This window comes from Rhinopithecus roxellana, chromosome 3 (assembly GCF_007565055.1).
Source record: "Rhinopithecus roxellana isolate Shanxi Qingling chromosome 3, ASM756505v1, whole genome shotgun sequence".
NCBI classification, from domain to species: Eukaryota; Metazoa; Chordata; class Mammalia; order Primates; family Cercopithecidae; genus Rhinopithecus; species Rhinopithecus roxellana.
The window spans coordinates 125,346,978-125,370,698 of NC_044551.1; the positions used below are offsets into that span (position 1 = coordinate 125,346,978).

The 23,721-nt window shown below is 37.2% G+C and overlaps 1 protein-coding gene across 4 annotated transcripts in view; it reads right to left on the reverse strand.

Annotated features, from left to right (window-relative positions):
• Positions 1-806: 806 nt before the first annotated feature.
• PAIP1 (poly(A) binding protein interacting protein 1) overlaps positions 807-23,721 on the reverse strand; it is a 32,473-nt gene continuing 9,558 nt past the window's right edge. For all 4 annotated transcript variants that reach the window (XM_010363141.2, XM_010363140.2, XM_010363139.2 and 1 more), the window contains exons 3-11: positions 23,148-23,333; positions 18,751-18,863; positions 14,057-14,168; positions 11,974-12,099; positions 10,691-10,797; positions 10,016-10,133; positions 8,907-8,961; positions 4,959-5,052; positions 807-1,992 (exon numbers count right to left, since the gene is read on the reverse strand). In XM_010363141.2, the coding sequence (XP_010361443.1) occupies positions 1,899-1,992; positions 4,959-5,052; positions 8,907-8,961; positions 10,016-10,133; positions 10,691-10,797; positions 11,974-12,099; positions 14,057-14,168; positions 18,751-18,863; positions 23,148-23,333 (1,005 nt within the window). In that variant the 3' untranslated portion in view covers positions 807-1,898. The remainder of the gene's footprint in view (positions 1,993-4,958; positions 5,053-8,906; positions 8,962-10,015; positions 10,134-10,690; positions 10,798-11,973; positions 12,100-14,056; positions 14,169-18,750; positions 18,864-23,147; positions 23,334-23,721) is intronic.

A 23,721-nucleotide genomic window follows, 5' to 3' on the forward strand; every position in this document is an offset into this window, starting at 1 on the left:
GCTGTTAGAAGTCCAAGCTACATGGACAAGTGTAGACAGTTCTGGTGAACCATTCCAATCTAGTCTTGGCTTTAAGTCATCTCAGTACCATGAATCCAGATGATTATAGCTCTCAGATGTTCAAATTACCCTCAGCCCTTAGTTTTCCTTGCCTAGGCCTTCAGACATCATAGAATAGAGAAAAGCCATCCCCATTGTACTCTCTCCAAGTTCCTGAACCATGTAAGTCCATGAGCATAATAAAACGATTGTTTTAAGACGCTAGGTTTCTGTGCTTTTTTAAAAATTAAGCGTGAGTAATACCGGGAACAGATATTGATCTTGTTGGTAGCTACTGTGAGTAGAGCAAATACTGGATGGTGACTCACAGAGCAGCTGCTAGAAGTTTCAAGTATATGCAGTTAGCATTCCTTGTCCCTGGTCTAAGGTACCACCCCTTCTCTACACGTCCTCTCCCTCCAATATTAGAGTCAGTGCTATCTTTAGAGAACTGCAGATTATGTTAATAGCTGCCATGTTACAGGAGCCATTTTGAAAAAAATATTTATTACTACAACTTCCGAAAACCACAATTACATACATATTTCCTTTACAGAAGGAATTTTAAAGTTTTAATGTCTTATATTTGCTAGTTTTTCAAGGTAGACTTGTTAATGAATTCTTATTCAGAGAATGAATAAAATATCTTCTGATTTGATTTCAAACCATTAAGTAAATTCATTATGTCATATAAACAAGTTCAAAAGCAAATTATTTAAAATACCAGATGCTACTTCAAAATTTAGAGGAAACAGAACTATTTAAGCTTTATTTTCAAAGTCTAATTTTAATTCAGACTGAACAAACAAGCAGAAAAGTGAGAAAGCTAACTGTATTAGCAGACACAGATGTACCAAATGTAAAACAGTGCGTTATTAACAGAACTATTTACATGCATATTTACAAGCAATCCTTTTATACATAGTTTTTAGTTAGCTGGAAAAAGAGCTGACATTAGGTAAAAATATTATTTATTAGGGCTGAGGTGGTACCACATTATAGTAAAAGTATTAGAAAAGTGACCCTCAAGGTGTATCAATTATAAAGCAGATGAAAACTTGAATGACAAATATCTAGTAAAATTCTCTAGTAAAAAGTTGATGCAACCCATGCTACAAAATAAAAGTGAGAAAGCCATATAAATAAAGCAGAATAATGTTCTAGGCTTTAAAGTAATGAAGTTAGTCAGTTGGAAAAAAAAAAAAAAGAACAATTCTAGAATTGGAATAAATCTTCAGTGAAGTCTTGGTTGTTTAGTTGGGAGTTCACCAAGTTAGGGTTTTTCCCCCACCCCGCCCCATGACATTTAAAAAGCCCCTGGTATCAAATAGCATCTGCATATGTAAGTCAGTTGTTGATATATTCCAAGACTTTAGTGCTAAAGATTTTCAAGATTATGATTCATATTGGAAATTCAATTCATTGGGACACTAAACGTAAAAACTAAAATGAAAGCCATAATACTCCTACCTAAAAAAGGATGCTACATTTTTGCAGTAATATGTATTTCCAGACGAAGACTTTTTCCCCTCAAGAAAAGTAGAATTTAAAGGATAAGCATCTAACCAACTAGCAAAATTTTCAACATTTCATTTATTTCAAAATCGATTTTATTGCAGCCAAAACAGTAGAATTAACTGTACATAATAAACTATTATATATATATACACATTTTAAGTTATAGGGAATAAAGTTTATTTTGGCAGATAGTGTTAAACAAAATTAAAGTTGCATACGTTAGTAACATAACTCAACATCCTTAATTTGGTATAGGTGTTACACATTTTCTTGCTCTCCTGTGTTCTGCTAAATCACCATACCTAAACTGCTTTATAAAACTGATATGCTGAAATTTAACTTTACTGTTTTCGCTTACGCTCTGATTCCAAACAAAACTTTTCATAAGCTTCTTCTATCTCTGGGTCCATCTCATCATCAATATCATCCAAGTATCTGTAAAAGCAAAGATGATTCATAAGAGTGTAAGGTTTTTCAATTCAGAAAATAAGATGCTAAATCATGAAGAAAAGAATGTAATACAACTTTCCTAGACTGAGTTATAATAGAACACAAGCCTAACTTTAGAATTACATTAATAGCAGTCTTCGGACAACCAAATGCTTAATTTGATAGGTAAAAATTTACAGATTCTGAGTCCCTTGTATCTGAAATTACAGTAAAGCATATATATACTTTCAGACATAAGTTAAATTCTATAACTTGAAAGTTAATCAAAGGCTTGACATATAAACTTGGGGCTCAAGATTGATATTAATAAATGTACCTTACCAATAAACAATTAGAATATAACTATTAATAGAACATAATTTCAAATATGCCATTCACCTCTAGTGATGCACTAATATTTTATGTCTACTTAATAACAGAAAGTGCTATTCCTGCTATGATTTCTGCTGGGTTATTCCCATGATGACAATTTAGTCACATTCCCGTTGATTTGGAATCAGATTTTCATAGGAAGCTACTTTTGAGATCATCTATTCCAGATTTTTTTCCAACTATTAGGTAGTTTAAAATGGTGGAAAGCAAGGTTTCCCATAGTTAATTACGGGGGGAAAGATTTAAAGTGTACAATGAAGGATTTAATCTACACATTCTTACTGAATGTCCATAGCCATCTTAAAAAGATATGCGTTACGATCATCTTCATTTTGGAGATGGAGAATAGAGAGACTCTGGAAGGTTAAATGAACAATGTAAAATTTTAAGTGTGTGGCGGGGCCAGAATTTGACTCCAGGTCTTACCCCCTTTTCTACACTTTTCCTCCACAACATGATTCTATCTACACCTTCCCCACCCCTCCAATAATCCAATCCCTTCCACCTACAAGCATGAAAAAACAATCTTGCCAATCCTACCAACTGCTGATGAGTTCTTTTCTGTTTCTTCCCCATTTCTAATACAGGGCAATGTGTTTAAATAACCATGAGCTCATTAGGGCAAGAGAATATGATGCTTACCAAACAAACTTAAGAGGATAACCTGAAGTTCAATGCCAAGAACAACTTTTATCTTCTAGCGGTATACCCAGGTAGACGGAACTTTCCTAGTTATGCCTGGGTCCTTAAATCCCTGTATTTTTTTGTTTTCTATTAAACTAGGATATAGAAGTATGGCAACAATTGTATTTCTAGATCTCAAACTGACCCATAAATAAAATATCACTAGAAGGCTGGGCGCGGTGGCTCAAGCCTGTAATCCCAGCACTTTGGGAGGCCGAGATGGGCGGATCACGAGGTCAGGAGATCGAGACCATCCTGGCTAACACGGTGAAACCCCGTCTCTACTAAAAAATACAAAAAACTAGCTGGGCGAGGCGGCGGGCGCCTGTAGTCCCAGCTACTCGGGAGGTTGAGGCAGGAGAATGGCGTGAACCCGGGAGGCGGAGCTTGCAGTGAGCTGAGATCCGGCCACTGCACTCCAGCCTGGGCTACAGAGTGAGACTCCGTCTCAAAAAAAAAAAAAAATCACTAGAATAAAAGAGGTTCATTTTTTAAAAAAATCTACAACATAGGAGATGAGATATAAAAAAAAAAAAAAGTTCAAGATACAATTTATTCTCATCTCCTACTTAGGAAGAAAAGAAACTAAGTAGCTTGTCCAAATATACACAACTTGTTAATGGAATTGGGACTAAACCTCACAAGTTCCTGGTCCTTCTATAAGAAAATGTAGTGCAATCTGATGGTAATTGAGTAATATGTTAAAGGGATCTTTTTTTTTCTTTTTTTTTGAGACGGAGTCTCGCTCTGTCGCCCGGGCTGGAGTGCAGTGGCCAGATCTCAGCTCACTGCAAGCTCTGCCTCCCGGGTTCCCGCCATTCTCCCGCCTCAGCCTCCGAGTAGCTGGGACTACAGGCGCCCGCCACCACACCCGGCTAGTTTTTTGTATTTTTAGTAGAGACGGGGTTTCACCGTGTTAGCCAGGAGGGTCTCGATCTCCTGACCTTGTGATCCGCCCGCCTCGGCCTCCCAAAGTGCTGGGATTACAGGCTTAAGCCACCGCGCCCGGCCAAGGGATCTTTAAAGAGTGGCAGGTGAAGAAACAGATGTAAAAACAGTCCTATAATTAACATCTTATCAGTTTAAACATTTTTACATAGTAATCTGTTTTCTGTACTCTTATCCTTTAATAGCTAAGATTTGAGCCATCTACTGTGTGCCAGAAGGCTAAGTATTTACATATTCTCATGTAGTTTTCAAAAAAAAAAAAAAAAAAAAAAAAAAAAAAAAAAAAAAAAAAAAGGCTCAAGGACAGGTACTACTATTCTTCTTTTATAGATGGAGAAGCAGACACAGAAGTTGCCCAAGATCTTACAGTACGTTTTAGAGCTTCTTAAAGTCTAGATACAATAGAATCTATTTTTAAAAAATTATGCTTAGGCATACTATATTTTAATGGTTATTTTCCTCAACTATACATTTTTCAGAACTAGTCTGTGAGTTAATACAATTTTCTGAAACTTTTTAACACATAACCACTACCACATAGCACTATCAAATCAAAATATCAAAATGCCTTTTTTTTTTTTTTTGAGACACAGTCTAGCTCTGTCTCCCAAGCTGGAGTGTGCAGTGGCAAGATCTCAGCTCACTGCAACCTCTGCCTCCCAAGTTCGAGCAATTCTCATGCCTCAGCCTCCCAAGTAGCTGTGATTCTGTGATCCTGCCTAATTTTTGTATTTTTAGTAGAGACAGGGTTTCGCCATGTTGGCCAGGCTGGTCTTAAACTGGCCTCAAGTGATCCGCCCTCCTCAGCCTCCCAAAATGTTGCGATTACAGGCGTGAGCGACTGCGCCTGGCTCCAAACACCATTCTTTCACGAGCTGCTTCGTCTAATTTCCACCTACAAATCAGACACGGAAATTTCATGAAGTTAGTAAGTAAAGAAAACTTACGGATCACCAGCCCCGGATAAATCTGTTCCATTTTCTTCATAATCTGGAAAAAAGTCCTCTCTTTCAAGTAATTCTTGGTATTTCTCTTGGTAATCTGTAAGACAACATAGGAGAAAAACTAAATGCTGAAAAAATCACATGAGATGACCAATCATCCCTAAATGTTTTTTAATATTATGACTTTTGCCCCCCTGCATGCTCAGAAATCTTAAAGTAATTACATAAAGTACTATAAATATAAGTTGGAAATCACAACCATTGTAGGTGATGTACATTCATGGCCAATGTGTACTGTTTACATTCTCTACTGCTGCTTTCCATCAGACAGAATAATGGTTATATAACTGTTGGGAAAGAACAGTCTTTCCATACTCCTGTTTTTCCTTTCATTGGAAAGATATTAATCAAATACTACTGGTTTCCAGCTCCCCCTGAACTCCTCCACAAGGAAGTAAAGAAAGCTATCTGGTAAAGTAAGCAGGTAACAACAAATGGTCTGTTGCTCAGATGAGGTTAACCTACCAAAAGTTTTGACAATGGGGGATTTTCCTTCCCTTTCTTCCCAGAGAGATGGGGAAGGCAGCTACCTGGTAAATGTTTCAGCTCTGCCAACTTTCCCTTCATTGGATCCTCCAAAGTAATACCGGTGATATCACAGCTATCTGCCAATTGTCTTAGGAAGAGTTACTGGGTACCTTTTAAGGAAAGTATTTCTTTATGAAGTCCTAACCTCTGAATAAAAAAAAAAATGAATCCGTATATATTAAGACTAGTTATCTTATAATTAGTTTCTTATGAACAGAAGCCAATGGAAATTTTGCAATTATATTAGACTGTGTAAAAGCCATGTTTTTCCAAGACTGTGTCAGTCTGTATAAAACTCTAAATCCAGCTTCAAGGGCTAGGGACATGCTGATACTCAATTTTGACAATTTAGAGACAGTTTTAACAATAAAACCTTCCTGCTACAAATGCTTCAGGTACTAGCTAAGACATTCTTTTAAATGTATGGATGAGTTGACAGAAAAGAAGAACCAAGTCACCAGGTCATAAATGAAGAAGGAACTGAAAGCCATACATAAACTGCAGCTGCTGCAGCTGGGAGGCTGACAGGTGATGTTCGTCTCAGCAACTAAGGGGCTTGGATTTTAAAACCCACAGAAAGTCAGAAAGCAAGGTCTTGGGCCCCATGTGAAACAGGAAGATGAAATCCATGCTCCATGCCTACCTCACCTGCACAAACCTGGGGCCCTCAAAAGGCTGGTAACTTAAACAAAAGGAGAATCAGGAAAAAAACCCCAAAAATATCTCAGTGCTGTTTTATCTAAGCGAGACAGCAGGAAAGCTTGGTCGTCTCTGCCTGGGTTTGGAGTAGGGACAGGGCACTTTGTAGAAATTGGTTCCCCAGAGAATTTTTAACAATGGGCCTGCACCTCAAATTCCTACTACCTACATAAAGAACCCCTATGACAAGAAAATAAAAAATTTGTCCAAGTCAGTGATACCTACTCTGTGGCTCCTGGCAGAAGCAAATGTAAAACCATTTTGGATAGAGGTTCCTATAATCCAAGTCATAGTATTTTTCATGAGAAAAAAAAAAAAAGACAAAGCACTGAAGCATTCAGTCAGGGTCATATTAATATGAAACTTCAAATGGTTTAAGAAAAAAAAATGTGTGGACAAGGTCAGGAATTCATGACCAGCCTGACCAACATGGTGAAACCCCGTCTCTACTAAAAAAAAATACAAAATTAGCCAGGTGTGGTGGTGCACACCTGAATCCCAGCTACTTGGGAGGCTGAGGCAGGAGAATCGCCTGAACCCAGGAGGTGGAGGTTGCAGTGAGCCGAGGTCACGTCACTGCACCCCAGCCTGGGTAACAGAGTGAGACTCCGTCTCTAAAAAACAAAAGAAAAAAAAAGTGTGTGGAAAGAGCACAAATGATAAAGCAAATAACTGTTAACAAAAAGTACACCTGGGTAAAAGGTATTCCTTGTACAATTTTACTTTTGTAACTTTTCTGTAAGTTTGAAATCATTTCCAACTAAAAGTTTAAGAAAGACAGTTAAGGCAAAAATTTTATGTGTGATGATCAGAAATAACAAGGGTTATAATTAAGATGATAAAACAAAAATATAAAACAGAAGTAAGCATGTTTAGAATGAGAAAAATTAACTTGAAACTGAGAAAAGGTCAAGATTATTTGAACAAAATGCAGAAATAAAATTCAGCTTGATTTTTATGTAAAACTAAGATTTCATTTACTTTCATGAAGTACAGGAGATTTAAAAACCCTTAAGAAAAAGAAACAGATCTATTGGCTGTCTACATTACTTCTTTTCCTTGAAAAGAAACTGAAAAACCAAACTGAATTTCTGTAAATCAAACAGTACTAGAAACAAACAGGTTAGACAAAAACAATCAAAATAAATCAAGGTAATTTTTAAGAATAAGAGGAAAGATTTGTCTTACCAGACAGCAAGATTCACAGTAAGGTAAAAATAACTAAGTGTAGTATTGGCATAGAAAGAGATTAACAGAAAAAAAGATTCACACAAACACAGGAATAAGACACACAATTTTATAGAAGAGTTACATGGTATACAACAAAGGGGGCTTAACTAGGAAAGGAAGGATGGCTTAATACCTATTGTTGAGACAACAGGCAATGGAAAAGATACTTAATTCCTATGATATCCTCCTATATAAAAATTGCACTGGTAGATTAAAGACCTAAATATAAAAAGCAACAATGATTTTTAGAAGCAAATAGAAGTGGTAAGGGAACTTTCTTAAACCACAGAAAGTACAAACAAGACTGAAATTTTGTTTACATTAAAACTCAAAGGTTCTACATGACAAGACATTACAAACAAAATGCAAAGACAGACAAATACTAAGAGAAAGAAGGTAACCGAAACCCTCAGCTAAGAATCACTTTTTTCTAGACTACACAAGTAATTACAAAGCAGTAAGACAAATGATCCAACAGAAATATGAGCAAAGAGCATAAGCAGGCAATTCTCAAAGAAAGAAATCAAAAAGGTCAACGGGAACAAGAAAACTTCAATATAACTTGTCAGGAAAATAAAATATCAGCAAGATAGAATTTCATACAATCTGATGGATACAAATTAAGTTTAATAAAAAGTATTGCCAAAGATGAGGAGCAGGAACCCTCATGTGCTGCTGATGGGAATGTTAAGTGGCATAATCATGCTGGAAAACAATTTAGTAACATTTAGTGAAGTTTAACATGCCCGTAACGTGTAACTTAATTCTACTCCGTGCCCTAAAGAAACTTCTTTGTGCTAGAGACACAGGACAGTCAATGCTTGGAATCCGGTGGAAACAAATGAAAAAATTCCAACCATAAGCTGGTTGCAGTTTGTACCAAATGGGAAAAATTTCTCTTCCTCACTCTACAGTCCCATCTATTACAACTAAGGCAATCTTTCTATAAATGATCCTTTTCCAGAAGAGGAAATGTGCAGAGATTTCGATTTTAATTAATTCTCACACACCAAGTATTAATGAAATGTGTAATTCCTCGTGTCAACAAGTATTAACCCATATTAATATATGTTGCTGACTATGCGGTGAACTAGAACCGTCTTTCCCCTACATCTAATCACCTGAAAATTTAAGATTATAAAAAAATGTCAGAGGAAATATAAAATTAAAATAGTTGCATTTAATTGAGAATCCTTCCCATCCTCTGTTGTAAGGTGACAAAACATTATATGTGGAATCAGACTTTCATTTGAAATGGTTCAAGTGGTCACTATGAAGAGCATTCTATATTAGACCAACGATTACACTGGTATTTTAGAATGATGTGAAGACATCAAAAAGTTATAATTTTGTGCTGGTGAGGATGTGGTTTTCCGTAAATTTACTACTTTACCAACACAATTGGGAGGAGGGAATGACTGTGAGACAACATACCTGGATCAGCTGCAGTGAAAGGAACACCATCAGATGTATAAAATGTTGGTTCATTCTAGGATGAATCAAAGTGATAAAAATATGTAATCATTTCAGAATTGATTTTTATAAGTACAATAATGAAGCATGGCTGATGTCAACTCGTCTGCACCTGATAATGCAAGAACAAGCAAAAGAACCTAACTTCCTAGTAGCCATTTTCATTTCACTGAGAAAGTCTATGGTTTTCAGATTTCCATTCTATTATCTCAATTTCTTGTGGTTCTAACAGTGCTGTCTATTGTCTTTCAGTGAACTGTTCTGTTGTGTATTGCCATTTAGCGTCAGTGCATTTTTAGCTGTGGTTTCCTCCAACCCCACCATTTCTTTTTTTAAAGAATTTCCAAGACCAGGGTTGGAGGAACATTCCTCCACAGCTGCTTCGTTTGTTCATGTCAGGCGCTTCGGGGCATCATTGGCCTAGTAACCTTTTCTTTTGAGATGGAGTTGCGCTCTTGTTGCCTGGGCTGGAGTGCAATGGCATGATTTCAGCTCACCACCACCTCTGCCTCCCAGCTTCAAGCAATTCTCCTGCCTCTGCCTCCCGAGTAGCTGGGATTACCGGCCGGTACCACCACGCCCGGCTAATTTTGTATTTTTAGTAGAGATGGGGTTTCTCCATGTTGGTCAGGCTGGTCTCGAACTCCTGACCTCAGGTAATCCGCCTGCCTCGGCCTCCCAAAGTGCTGGGATTATAGGCGTGAGCCACCACGCCTGGCCAACCATTTTTATATTATTTTTCTTTACTACAACATGCAAAGTAAAAGTCTGAGATGCAGGTCCTTGGTTATGAATTCTCTGGAAAAGCTGCTTCCTGGCATCCCTGTGCTCAAGTCCAAGCCTCGTCAATCTCTCTTGCCACTGGATAGATCTTTCTCTAGTCCACCCTTTCACTGGAGAATTCTAGGTCTCTTCTCTTTTTTACCCAGTCTGATGGTTGCCATGTCACTCAAAGCCAGTGAAGACAGTTATTAGGCACTGAATTCTGAGAACAGCTTTATGTAGATCTGCTAATTTCCAAAACTGAATTCAAGCAATAAGCAAAACTTAAAATACAAACAGTGGCATACCATAAAGTAGTTAGGATCATTTTCTGGTGTTGCTTCTCTATATGTTGAAGTTGCATGGACTCTACCCCAGTTACTTGACCGGAGTTCTACAAGCTTCAAGAGCATCTGTTTTACATCTCTGTAGAAAAAAGTTGAAAATGAGTTAGTGTATACACCATAAGGGCTGTCAGACCCTAAAATATCTCAAATTCCTAAAACTTTATTTCCTTAATTTAACATGTATATCTGAGGCCTTGATTTTCTAGACATTTCCTATATGACATAAATTCATTTAAAAAAACAGTCTTGAATTATGTTCCATGTAACTATAACTGTATGGACCTTAAAGGCAGTGGCTATCCTTCAAACAACATTTTTATGTGTCCTACTCTACTTACAGTAGTACTTTTATTTGTTGGACAGTTAATATCTGGATTTTATTTTTCATTTAATTCATATTTTAACGTAAGAAAATTAGCTTTTTCAACTTCTGAGCAAAAATGTCTGACACGTCTATCACAAAAATGTCTAGTGAGCAGAAAGTACAGGTAAAATATTATTCCTTTAAAGAAAGTATTTTTGCATATCCATTAGCCATCAACTACCCTGCTGAAGTACAGCAAATTAAAAAACAATCTCCAAAGAAAAAGCAAGACATTGAGATGTACTGGCTATTTACATTACTTCTTTTCCTACCTACTGCAGTTTGCATCTAGGACAACATTTTCAATTCTCTGAATAATTTCTTCCATATCCATCTTTCCTTTTTCCTTCCAAGCATCTTCCAAAACTGATCCTGTCAACTAAAAAAGCAGGTGTCAGTAAAATAAGAAATTCCATAGCGTATTACAGAAATTCTAAAAAGGTATCAGTAACAGTTCAAGCATTCCCTAAACAAGATGAATTTAGCGAGTTTAATATTCCTAATTCTTCTCTACCATCTAATATTCAGTGATCTCTACCGCCCTCTATATTTCTCTTCACTGAGGGAAACTAAAAAAATAAACGATAGCAGAACTTTAATCATGGGTTTTATGTCAACGACTTTTATATTCCCTGTATGACTAAGATAGGCTATTAGATTTTAATGAACATATCACTTTTTTGAAATATACAACATGCAACAAACATAGAAGCTTTGAATTAAAAAAAAACACAAACACTCATTTCATCAGGAAATAAATGAGTTAAGAATTTAAACAGGTAATTTATAGAAAGTAATAAGCAAATGGCTAACAAACATGAAGAAATGCTTAGAATCATCTATGACAAAACAAAAACCAAGATTGATTATATCCATCACTACAAGGATGTAGGAAGAGATATACTCATTCTGCTGATAGGGCTATACTCTGGTTCAGCATTTGGAAGGCAAATTAGCCATTATTTGTCGTAAAGTACGTATGCTCATCGACCCACCAAATCTGTGTTTAAGAATTTAACCTACAAAAGTATCTGCACATATAAAGACAAGAGGAAATATTACAAGCAATCTTGCAGTGGCTAAACTGAAGATAATCCAAATATTCATCAATAAACACTGATAAATGTTATGGAATGGATAAACAATGCATATGCATATGACAGAATACTAGGAAGTTATTCAATAAAAGATACCTCTTTTATTGTGTGTGCCATGGAAAAATTTAAGATGTTTCATTAGGTGGCAAAAACAAAAAAAAAAAGCCAAAAAGAGTAAGATCTTATTTAATAAGAGCACATATACAGAGATAAGAAGGGAAGAAGACAGAATTTGCACATGGAAATGGTGTAAAGGACTTCCATTTTTCACTTCTGAACTTGCTTCATATATTACATAATAAGTATATCTTGCTTTTTCAAAATAATTGGAAAAAAGTAAAATGTCAGTATTTACCTTAAAGTAATAACTTAATCTTGAATTCATTTGTATACTATACAGACTCCCCTTCCTCTAAATCATAAGAGGTAAATTAGTTAAATAAAAAAAAAAAACCTACCTTCAATAATTTTACTGCACAAATTAAATTGTCATCCATAGGATTAGAAAAGAGGGCATTCAGCAATTCTCGAAGACCAACCTGAAGAATATCTGCTCTTGTAACCTGTCCATTTGTTCCCTTGATCTTTTGGGACCAAAAAAAAAGAGAGAAAAAAACAAAAGGAATGATGCCAAAAATATAATACAGATACAAAAATGAACAAGGCATTGGCAAAATAAGTGTTTTAGCTAAATGACAAAAGTCATCGGAACACACTCTGATATCTTCACAGACTTAGAATTACTTTATATGTAACTAAGACCTCTAATAAAACTGGTAAGCTATGGGTAAAATTTAATATCCATTTATCACAGAGTCAGCATAATTTAAGCCCACTTTGATGTTACTGCTTCATAAAGCTTTCTCTAGTTTGTTCAACAACCACTTTTTTTTGAACACACAGCATTTTATTCTGCTTTTAAAATATTTTAAAATATTCTATTTTGCATCAGAGTGGTATATGTATTTTGTATCACTGGGTAGAAGAATTTTAGGTGCAGGAACTAAACCTTACCTTTACATCCCCCATAGACCTAGCATCATTACCTCCATATAGAAAATGCTCAACAGTATTCTTATTTTAGACTGCTGTTCATATTTTGGCTTAAACAAAAATTAGACTGAAAAAGAACATGGCATAAGATTTTCAAAAAACTAAGTCCACCTGTGATAAAAAGGCATAGTAAGGCTCTGGACTGGACATAGACCTTTTAGATACAATGACTGAGATGCACATTTGATAGATTCACATTGTTTTATGATGTTTCTGATATTATGGCATTTATGATCTTAGGTTCTCAAATCAGAGTATAAGAAGGTATAAGCTTATATCTGAAATTCACTAATTTAAAAAATCAAGCAGAAGCTGGGCGTGGTGGCTCATGCCTGTAATCCCAGCACTCCGGGAGGCTAAGGCGGGCAGTACCTGAGGTCAGGAGTTTGAGACCAGCCTAGCCAACATGGTGAAACCCCAACTCTACTAAAAATATAAACATCAGCCAGGCGTGGTGTTACGTGCCTGTAATCCCAGCTGCTCAGAAGGCTGAAGCAGGAGAACCACTTGAACCTGGGAGGCGGAGGTTGTAGTGAGCCGAGATCATGTCACTGCACTCCAGCCTGGGCAACAGAGCGAGACTCTGTCCCCGCCAAAAAAAAAAGAATTCAGGCAAATCCATTACACAGTAATAATGCTGTGCTGAATGCAGCACTTCTATTGCCTACTAACAAGCACATACTTAAGTATACCACCCAAATTTATAAATATGTTTAGCTGTAGACTTTGCACAAATGCATTTTTATGTGGAGGATTAATATATAAAATAGGACAAAAAATAACTATTCTTAGGGGTTGGGGGATTGGGGAGATGTTGGTCAAAGGAAACAAAATTTCAGTTAGGGGGAATAAGTTCAAGAGATCTCTTGTACATCCATGATGACTATAGTTAACAATATATTGTATACATGAAAACTGCTAAAAATTTTAAGTGTTCTTAACACACAAAAAATGTAAATACATGTTAAATAGCTTGATTTAGCCATTCTACAACGTATACATATATCAAAGTGTTATGTACCATAAAGATAATTTGTCAATTAAAAAAATAAATATTTTTAAAAAAACTATTTGGGTGAATTAGAGTGAAAAGCCTAGAGACTCTAGTCTCTCTTTTCACTCAGAGTTCTGCAGAGTAAATTGCTTTGAACCACCATCTAAAAGTCAACATACTAAACGTATTAACATATAAGATGCAAGAATTCAAAAAGGTATTACTGTTGATATCTCAAGAACTTAAATTTGCATGTAAACCACAGCTTCCTAAAGTATGCAGACTTTTACCTCAGTAATTATTTCCCAACATCCTGCCCATGAGCAAATGTTATGGACAGACGGTCCAGTAAACGTAGGTGCTGAAACATGTTTTCTTTCCTCCTTCATTTCACTCTTCATGTTGTAAAGGTACAATATGAACACAAATTCCTCATTGAGATCAACTTATGTTCTCAGGCCTTGTTAGTACTTAACAAAAGAAAAACTTCTCACCTCCAGGTTAAGATAAAGTTCTCCCAGAAAGAGTACAAATGCATGAAATCGTTTTCGAGTAACTTCATCCCCTTTTGCAGCTTGATCTTTAACTTCATATTCAGTGCGACATCTAATTAAAGACATATCTTTTATAATCTCACATTGCTTTGCTTTTTAAATAGTCAAACAAGATAACCATTTGTCAGTTTGGTTGTCCACAGCAAGAGGCAAGGACAATGTCCCAATGCTCTTTCTACAATAAAGAAACTGTTCCTGCTTATTGAAGAGGCTAGATTACACACCATCTTTTTGTACTAAGACTCCCAGTTTGAAAAAACTGATAGTTTTATTTTCAACTATTTTTATCAAATTTGTAATATGTTTAAGCAACACAGGTATAATCAGATTCACAGCATACTGGCAGCACCAAAGAGAGGAGAGGGAGCCTCACCTTATTTGTCTTACAGGTTTTTTACTAAGAAAGCACTGATTTTACATGTCTCTGTAAATTTTTTTTACACTACAACTTTGAAAAGGATCTTTAAATACAGACACACACACACACACACACATGCACACAGCCTCCAACTGAAAATAAAATGAATTAAGTCCATTATTCTTGTAATTTCTATTATACGTATCAGAGAAGTATTCATGTGAGGAAAAAATTCCCCTATTAAAACCAAAATTAGAGGCCGGGCGCGGTGGCTCAAGCCTGTGATCCCAGCACTTTGGGAGGCCGAGACGGGCGGATCGCGAGGTCAGGAGATCGAGACCATCCTGGCTAACACGGTGAAACCCTGTCTCTACTAAAAAATACAAAAACTAGACGGGCGAGGTGGCGGGCGCCTGTAGTCCCCAGCTACTCGGGAGGCTGAGGCAGGAGAATGGCGTAAACCCGGGAGGCGGAGCTTGCAGTGAGCTGAGATCTGGCCACTGCACTCCAGTCCGGGCGACAGAGCGAGACTCCGCCTCAAAAAACAAAAACAAAAACCAAAATTAGAAAGCACCGGACTTGTTCTCTATTTCCAATGAGACTGACAGCTTCAAATAACTGATTTTTCTTTGTTCTGTTTGCCCCTAACTTGACCCATTTGCTTCACACAGATGACAAAAAGAAGAAATCCTCTTCTTGGAGCTTATTGTCAGTCATAGTTCCTATAAGGTAACTAGGCACAATAACCCTGTCACTGCCTTCATAAGTGAATTATGGTGTCAGATATTGTTACTAAAATAGATTTTAAAAATGGACTGTAAAAGTTTATCATTTTGTTATTAAGTATTTTTAATCTTTATTGATAAGGTGAGAAAACTCTGGGAAAGTAACTTGTTTTATAAAACTGGTTTTGACAGTTTTCCTTTTAAAGACAAAGGGAAAAGCTATGGGTACTGAATGGTTTCCATGCAGCCAGTTTAGGCTGACTTTGTAAAAAATTTTTAATAAAGAAAACATAAACTACCTCTTGTTCAGTAATTGACTCTGGGTCAGTTTGTCAACCACAAAACCCCAGCACAGCTTACTGTGCTTATGTGGCCAATTCCAATGTTTACAAGGTATATTAACTGAGCAACATCTTCTGTTTGAGTCAAAAGTGGTAAGATATTTGTTACCTTGTACATATTAAATTCCTCATCAGAAAAAAGTTGGGATATTTATAGGTAGTACATTCTGGTTAATAATGGAAGAGATCTGTTAATTAATGCCAAATCAGTTATGTAAAAACACCTGTTGGCTGCTTTTCTTTCTGTTACAACTTTGTTGGCAAGAGTTGATGAAATAACTTTTTTCATAAAATGCTATGACATTGTATGTTAGGAAACGATTATGTACATGCAAACATAAATACCTACATAATTGACTAGGTGAAAAGTCAAACGTTTTAAGCTAAAGATTTTCAATTATAAAAGCAACGTATGTTTATTTTGGAAAGGTTAAAACAGAAAAAGTATAAAGAACAAAGTCACCTGTAATATCACTAAAAACAAGAGATAACTGCTGTGAAGGTAACTTCCATTCCATCTTTTTCAAAGTACGTATATATTTTTTAAAGAGGTAGCAGAACTATGCTCTGCTTTCTTTACATTATTATCTTTGACAGGATTACAGTACTACAGAAGCACATATGGTGGTTAACAGTCAACGAGAATAGAAGAGTGGGTCTCAATCATAGCTATACAGTAGAATCACTTGGGAAGCTTTAAAAAACCATGCCCTAGGCCGGGCGCGGTGGCTCAAGCCTGTAATCCCAGCACTTTGGGAGGCCGAGACGGGCGGATCACGAGGTCAGGAGATCGAGACCATCCTGGCTAACACGGTGAAACCCCGTCTCTACTAAAAAATACAAAAAACTAGCCGGGCGAGGTGGCGGGCGCCTGTAGTCCCAGCTACTCCGGAGGCTGAGGCAGGAGAATGGCGTAAACCCGGGAGGCAGAGTTTGCAGTGAGCTGAGATCTGGCACTCCAGCCCGGGCGAGAGCGAGACTCCGTCTCAAAAAAAAAAAAAAAAAAAAAAAAACCATGCCCTAGCTCCACATCATCTAATTACACCAGAATTTCAAAGGGTTCAGACAGGATCTCGGCTTTAAGTATCCAGGTAACGTTAAGGCACAGCGGGGGGTGAGAAGCACTGAAAAACATGAGTGAGCATTCCTGGTGTCCCACCGCCTACAAGTATCCACTTTGAATCTTTACAGAAGCTACAATTTGTGTTTCTTTAATTATAAGTATGGTTAGATATCTTTTTATAACTTTGTCATTTGTATTTTTTGAAACTGTTTTGGGCCATTCAAAGTATTTTTATTATTATTATTATTATTATTATTATTATTATTTTTGAGACGGAGTCTGGCTCTGTCGCCCAGGCTGGAGTGCAGTGGCGCCATCTTGGCTCACTGCAAGCTCTGCCTCCCAAGTTCACGCCTTTGTCCTGCCTCAGTCTCTCGTGTAGCTGGGCCACAGGTGCCCGCCACCACACCCAGCTAATATATATACATTTTTTTGTATTTTTAGTTTTTTGGGTTTTTTTTTTGTATTTTTAGTAGAGACGGGGTTTCACCATGTTAGCCTGGATGGCCTCAATCTCCTGATCTTGTGATCCACCCGCCTCAGCCTCCCAAAGTGCTGGGATTACAGGCGTGAGCCACTGCACCCGGCTTATCATTTCACTTTAAGTCTCTGACATATTTAGGATTTTAGCACAGAGAGTGACACAGGAACTCATCTTTTTTTCCCAAAGGACTATCCAGTTATGCTACCAGCACAATTTATCTTTTTATCAACAGCTTGAAGTTTCAAAGGTCTCTGGGGTCTACTTCTAGAATCTTTATTCTGTTCCAGTGCAGTTTAACCACACAATGGAATGCTTTGCAACCATTAAAAGTAACTTAAAAAAACGAATGGACAAACTCTAATAAATTTGAAGATAACCTTGTTATTGAAGACATCAAATTATAAGAAAACTAGTTTTCCCTAAATTAGCTTATAAATTGAGTATTATCTCCAAAATATCTAACATATACTAACAAGACTTGTGTAATTTCAAACACTGATTCTAAAGTTCATTGGACGAAACAAGCATAGCAAAGAATATTCGACAGGCTGGGCATGGTGGCTCATGCCTGTAATCCCAGCACTTTGAGAGGCTGAGGTGGATGAGTACTTGAGGTCAGGAGTTCGAGACCAGCCTGGCCAACATGGTGAACCCCATCTCTACTAAAAATACAAAAATTAGCTGGGCATGGTGGTACGCACTTATCATCCTAGCTACTTGGGAGGCCGAGGCACGAGAATCGCTTGAGTCTCAGAGGTAGAGGTTGCAGTGAGCCAAGATTGAGCCACTGCACTCCAGCCTGGGTGACAGAGCATGACTCGGTCTCGGCGGGGGGGGGGGAGAGAAATTCCACAAAATGAACAAAACACTAATTACCCTAAGATGTTTTTAAAAATTATAGCTTTTGGCAGGGTGGGGTGGCTCACATCTGTAATCCCAGTACTTGGGAAGGACAAGGCGGGTGGATCACCTGAGGTCAGGAGTTTGAGACCAGCCTGACCAACATGGTGAAATCCCATCTCTACTAAAAATACAAAAATTAGCTGGGCATGGTGGTGGGTGCCTGTAGCCCCAGCTACTGGGTAGGATGGGGCACAATAATCACTTGAACCCGGGAGGCAGAGGTTGTAGTGAGCCGAGATTGTGCCACTGCACTCCAGGCTGAGAGACAAAGTGAGACTCTGTGTCAAAAAAAAAAAAAAAAAAAAAAAAAAAAAAAGAAAAGCTTTTTAATAGCGATTGTATGGTAATAAAAAGGAACAGAATAAGTGATAAATGGAATGAAAATCCAGAATCAAAACCCAAATAATGCAGTGTGATAAAAGTGGCAGTTCAAATCAACAAGGAAAAATGGATTATTCACTTTTATTCTAATCTAAATAAAATTAAATCCTTATTCAAACCAAAGCTACCACAGTAATAAGAATTACATAGGTGTTTATTTTTAAGATCTTGAAAAAGGAAGGCCTTTCTAAACATAAAATCAAATTCACAGACCATTACAGAAAAAAGACTGGTGTATTGAACTATAAACTTCAAATATAATGCACATAAGAATGGGCTGCCCTATTCTTTCCTGCAGCTTTCTATAATATATGGTCTGAGGAATGGTTAAAGTCTAGTATAGTTAGTAGTTTTCCTTTAATTTCACATTTACACTGACCTTTGAAGTAGCAATTGGCGGAAGTTGCCACTCTGTGGGCTAATTGTCAGATGATGGGACAGGTAATTACACAGGCGAGCTCCCATATAAGAGAAATTTGGGATAGACGTGGCCTTTTAAAAAGAAGAAAAGAAATATGACATAGGTACATCATTATTAATGCGAATACTTAACAGCAACATTCTAAAGAGGAAAAAATTGACTCCCCAAACTGACCATATATACAAGCCTTTTGTCATTGTTAGGCTTAAGGAAATTAAGTTCACTTTCCCTCCCAACTTTACAGCAAGAACCACAATAATTCCAAAAAAAAGGGAAAAAGCCCATCTGTTACCTGAGGCTACCAGAAAGCAAAGAGACAATGTCTCCTGTGCTAACCCATTTTTTTTTTTTGCAGAAAATCTGTACATGGCCGCAACTGCACAGTGACAATTATGAATGAGAATATTGCCTAACTGTTGAGCAGTGGGGCTTCTTGAGGCAGGAAAGCACAGACTTTAGTGTTTGGCACTCCAGGACAAGATTCCCTGGCATTCTTCTTCATGACTTTGGATATCAATAAACCTTTCTGAGCTTCAGTTAGACTTTAAAGAGGTGATTAATGGTACCTGGCACAAGCAACTGACACTTAACACTCCAAGAATGATTGGGTAAAGAGGAAATGAAAACAGCTAAGCTACTTAAAAAAAGAAAAAAAAAAAAAGTAAGAAAACACTACACATCAAAGACTGTGTGATATAACCGAAGCAGTGTTCAGCAAGTTTAATAGCAATTTCTAAAGAATAGTAGAGAACATAGTTCACAATCTAATATAAGGTAAGAAAACACACATTAAAAGGTTAAGAAGCCGGGGACAGTGGCTCATGCCTGTAATCCTAGTACTCTGGAAGGCCAAGGTCAGAGGATTGCTTGAGGCCATGAGTTTAAGACCAGTCTAGTCAACACAGTGTGACTACCATCTCTATAAAAATTTTTAAAAATTAGCTGGGTACGGTAGCATGCACTGTAGTCCCAGCTACACTGGAGGATGAGGTGGAATGATCACTTGAGTGCAGGAGTTCAAGGCTGCAGTGAGCTGTGGTCACGCCACTGCACTCTAGTCTGCGTGACAAAACAAAGCCCCGTCTTTAAAAAAAAAAAAGAAGAAAAAAAGAAAAAGTTACGGGACTTGGCCACAAAGGTAATCGAACATAGAATCGAGATCTAACAAATGTCCTGCTGCCCCTCTGACCCTATGTTGGGTCTACTTAGTAATTTTTATTTTTAATTATTTCCTTGCTCACATGGGGCCAGTACATGTCACATTAAGGGAGAAAGAGTGATTTCTCCTGACATGTGTTTAGCTGGTACCCAAGACTTAAAGTTCATACTTACACTTTTCTCATTATTGGCACTACATGTTTTCCTTTAGCTTCTTTTTAATGTTATAACACATGATTTAAAGACAAGTTCCACAAGGCTTGTCATTCAACAGTTTCCTGCATCCCTACTTACACACCAGTTTTACTCCCAAAGACAACCACTTTTGACTCCTTCAGCTAAAAATATTTTAACCCGCGTTATCTCCACACTACATACTTTTTCAGTTTAGATATTTTAGCTTTTTTATTTCTTACCGCAACTGGAGCATCCCTAGTTCAAAAATCCAAAATCCTCCAAAATCAGAAAATGTGAGTGCCCACATAATGCCAAAAGTGGAAAATTCCACACCTGACCTCATGTGACAGGTCAGTCAAAACACAGGTGTACAACACATAATTTATTCAGCATCCCCAAAGGAAAAAAGACCCTGTCAACCCCCTTCAGCTGTAATATACTTAGGTACCCTCCCTGAGGTGTCTCATTATATACTGTATATGCTAAATCTAAAAAAACCCAACATCTGAAACGCTTGAAATCCCAAGCATTTCAGATAAGGGATACTCGACTTATAATTTCCCATCATGGAAGATGAGCTTTTAGCTTTCACTCTGCTTAATTTCACCCCACTCTACTGTTTCCTACTATCACAGTATGGTTATGATTTTATTCATTTGCTGTGTTTTCATTTATAGCTGAACCTTGCATTACACTGCTTTTACTTTTTTTTGCACAACTTTGTTTTCCCTAGACTCAGTTTTTCCTACATTTTTATATTCTTCTCATTGATTTATCCCTAAACTACTAGTCTGTAAATTTCTTCTCATATCTTACAGCAGGTGTGCTCATCTTATTATGGAAGTCTTTCCTGGATTCTTCTGACCTAGTCCAGTGAAGCCTGGCTGCTTCAGACCTACTATGTATGCCGTTGTTTTGAGATCTCCTTTAAACCATCATCTGGACAGCTCACTTAGTCTCTCCTGTAAAGTTCCTTTTCCTAGTTCCCATGTCTTCATCTGTGGCATAATTCCTCTTTTTGACAGAGTACCTCCTTTGTTAATTTCATAAGAAGGGTTACAACAAAATTTCAAACTGGCTGGTCAGTGTAAAAAGATCTAGATGGTCTAACTTTTTAGATTCTCAAGCAATCCTTTTAGCCTCATTCCATCCTTATTCTAGAACCTCTTAGGTTTTGCACTGCAAATCAGGGTGATTCTCAGCTTTACCACCACTGGCTTGGATCTGCCAAGTCAGGTACCACTCACCCACCTGCTTTCTAGTCTTCAAAACTAGTGCTTTTCTTTTCCTCTTCTCTGTCCTTATGTGCTTCCGCCTTCTAAAAATCCCCATAGTGTCATTTTAGTGGTGTTTGGGAGATATCAAAGCTGAATGTGTGTTTAATCTGTCATCTTTTATAATACGTCCTTGTTGTTGGTGGCTATGAGTACATTTCCATAAATTACCTCAATGAAACTTAGCAGCTATTGATAAACCTATGCATCATTGATCATAGAATATTAAAACATTAAATATATTGACTACATATTTGACAATCAGAGAAACAGTTGAAGCTTATCTCAGGTTACCGACCCTTTGTTCAGCCCTGAATAAGTATAATGCAGACTACTGAGTAACTGAAACTGAATAGTGGAGGAAGCCAGAAAGGCAACAAGAAATAAATATATTTGTTTCATTTTCTTATCTCATATTCCTTTTCAATCCATTTATCGGCAAAAAGCAGAAATGAGAACAAACAGTGCAGTTCTGTCTTCCTAACATCTCAGGTACTTCCTCAAACCTGACAGTTGGCTAGGTAGTCCTGGGGTCCAGTAACCATCCAGAATAACTTGGAAAAGCGGCCAAATGAAACATTAGGATAGAAAATAATCATTAATTTGCATTATAATCTACCTTCCATATATTCCAAATTTGAGTTGCTCTTGTAGCAATGAATTAAAGAACCTAAAGTTTACATTTCTGATCATGGCCCATTTTTTTTGACCAGTCTCACACTAAGAAAGTTTGTTAAGCCAGTGTTGTCTACTGTATTTTTCACTTTAAAAATAGCATTAATGAGGCCAGGTGTGGCTCATGTCTATAATCCCATCATTTTGGGAGACCAAGGCAAGCTGATCACTTGAGGTCAGGAGTTCGAGACCAGCCTGGTCAACATGGTGGAATCCTGTCTCTATCAAAAATACAAAAATTAGCTGGGCATGGGGGTGCACACCTGTAATCTCAGCTACCTGGGAGGCTGAGGCAGGAGAATCACTTGAACCCAGGAGGTGGAGGTTGCAGGGAGCTGAGATTGCGCCACTGCACTCCAGCCTGGGAGACAGGGCAAGGCTCCACATCCAAAAAAAAAAAAAAAAAAGTGTTAATATATTAATGACCAATATGCTGGGATCAAAACTAAATATTGTATAATGAAACAATTTCAACTGACTAAATTAGATTTTCAAGGAATTAAGATGAAATCCTTAAATTTTAAAAGAAAGCAAAGTCAAGTAGAAATGTTAAGACTCAAGACAGGACGTTTTATGGTCTGACTTTCTTTTTTTAAAGACTTATTTATGAGGCAAGCAAATTCTCTTAATTTTTTCCTCCCCTACTCTAATACTACTATTCAATTCGACACATAGGGGAAAAGAATTGCAGTCTTTTCTGGTACTGCTAATCTCAGAGCCTGCAAAACAAGGGGCAGGGTTTGGGTGGGTGGGTGGCACTTATGTAGTCTTCCTTTTCAGTGCCCATATCACCTTCTATACTATACTGCCTGTATAGAGCTTTGGCCAAACAGGTGAATACTGCCTATAGAACCTTGACTACACAGTTGAACTTGCAATCCAGTCTGGCTCTGCCCTTCGATCCCTAACTACAGGAATTTTATACAAGACAGACTTAGAACTCCCAGAAACTATAAAGAGTTAAGTGTGGAGGCAGGTGATCATGAATCTGGTCTCCCTCAAGGAGTAGCCACTATCCTTGGGCTTCAAGGAAGCTATCTGAAGGTCATTCCATGCTATAAGCCAACATACCTGTTGATAGATGAGTTCCACAAGTTCTTGCAAAGCATCATCTGTTGTAACGCAACCATTCAGGGTCTCTGCAAACTGTTCAATTTCAGTTTCAAAACTGCCAGGCTGCTCTGTAAGATGATTCAAAAAATCCTGAACATATTCTGACAGAGTAGGATAATCCTCACAACCATCCTCATAGGATTCCTATGGATCAAAAATGAAAAAAAAATTTTAATCTATGCAACTGGCTGAAACACACAAAGTGGTATGTCTCTAGCACAAATGCTTTTTTAAAGATCCTTCACATGATAAAAATTTATGTTCATCAATGAAATTGTCAATTGAGCTATTTTTCTTCCTTGCCTAAAAGCTGAAATGTTATAATATTAACAGCAGAAAGGTTCTGTTTAGCCGAATAGGGAATTGTCTTCTCATTCTAGGTCAACTTCTAAGACGGCTGAGAAATAAAGTTTAAACCAATATATCACTACAGTGCCAATATAAAAATTAAGAATCTGATCTATTTACGAATGAAATAAGATCTAGGATTTGCTTCAAAATGGAAGGGGAAGTATGGACTAGGGATATAAAA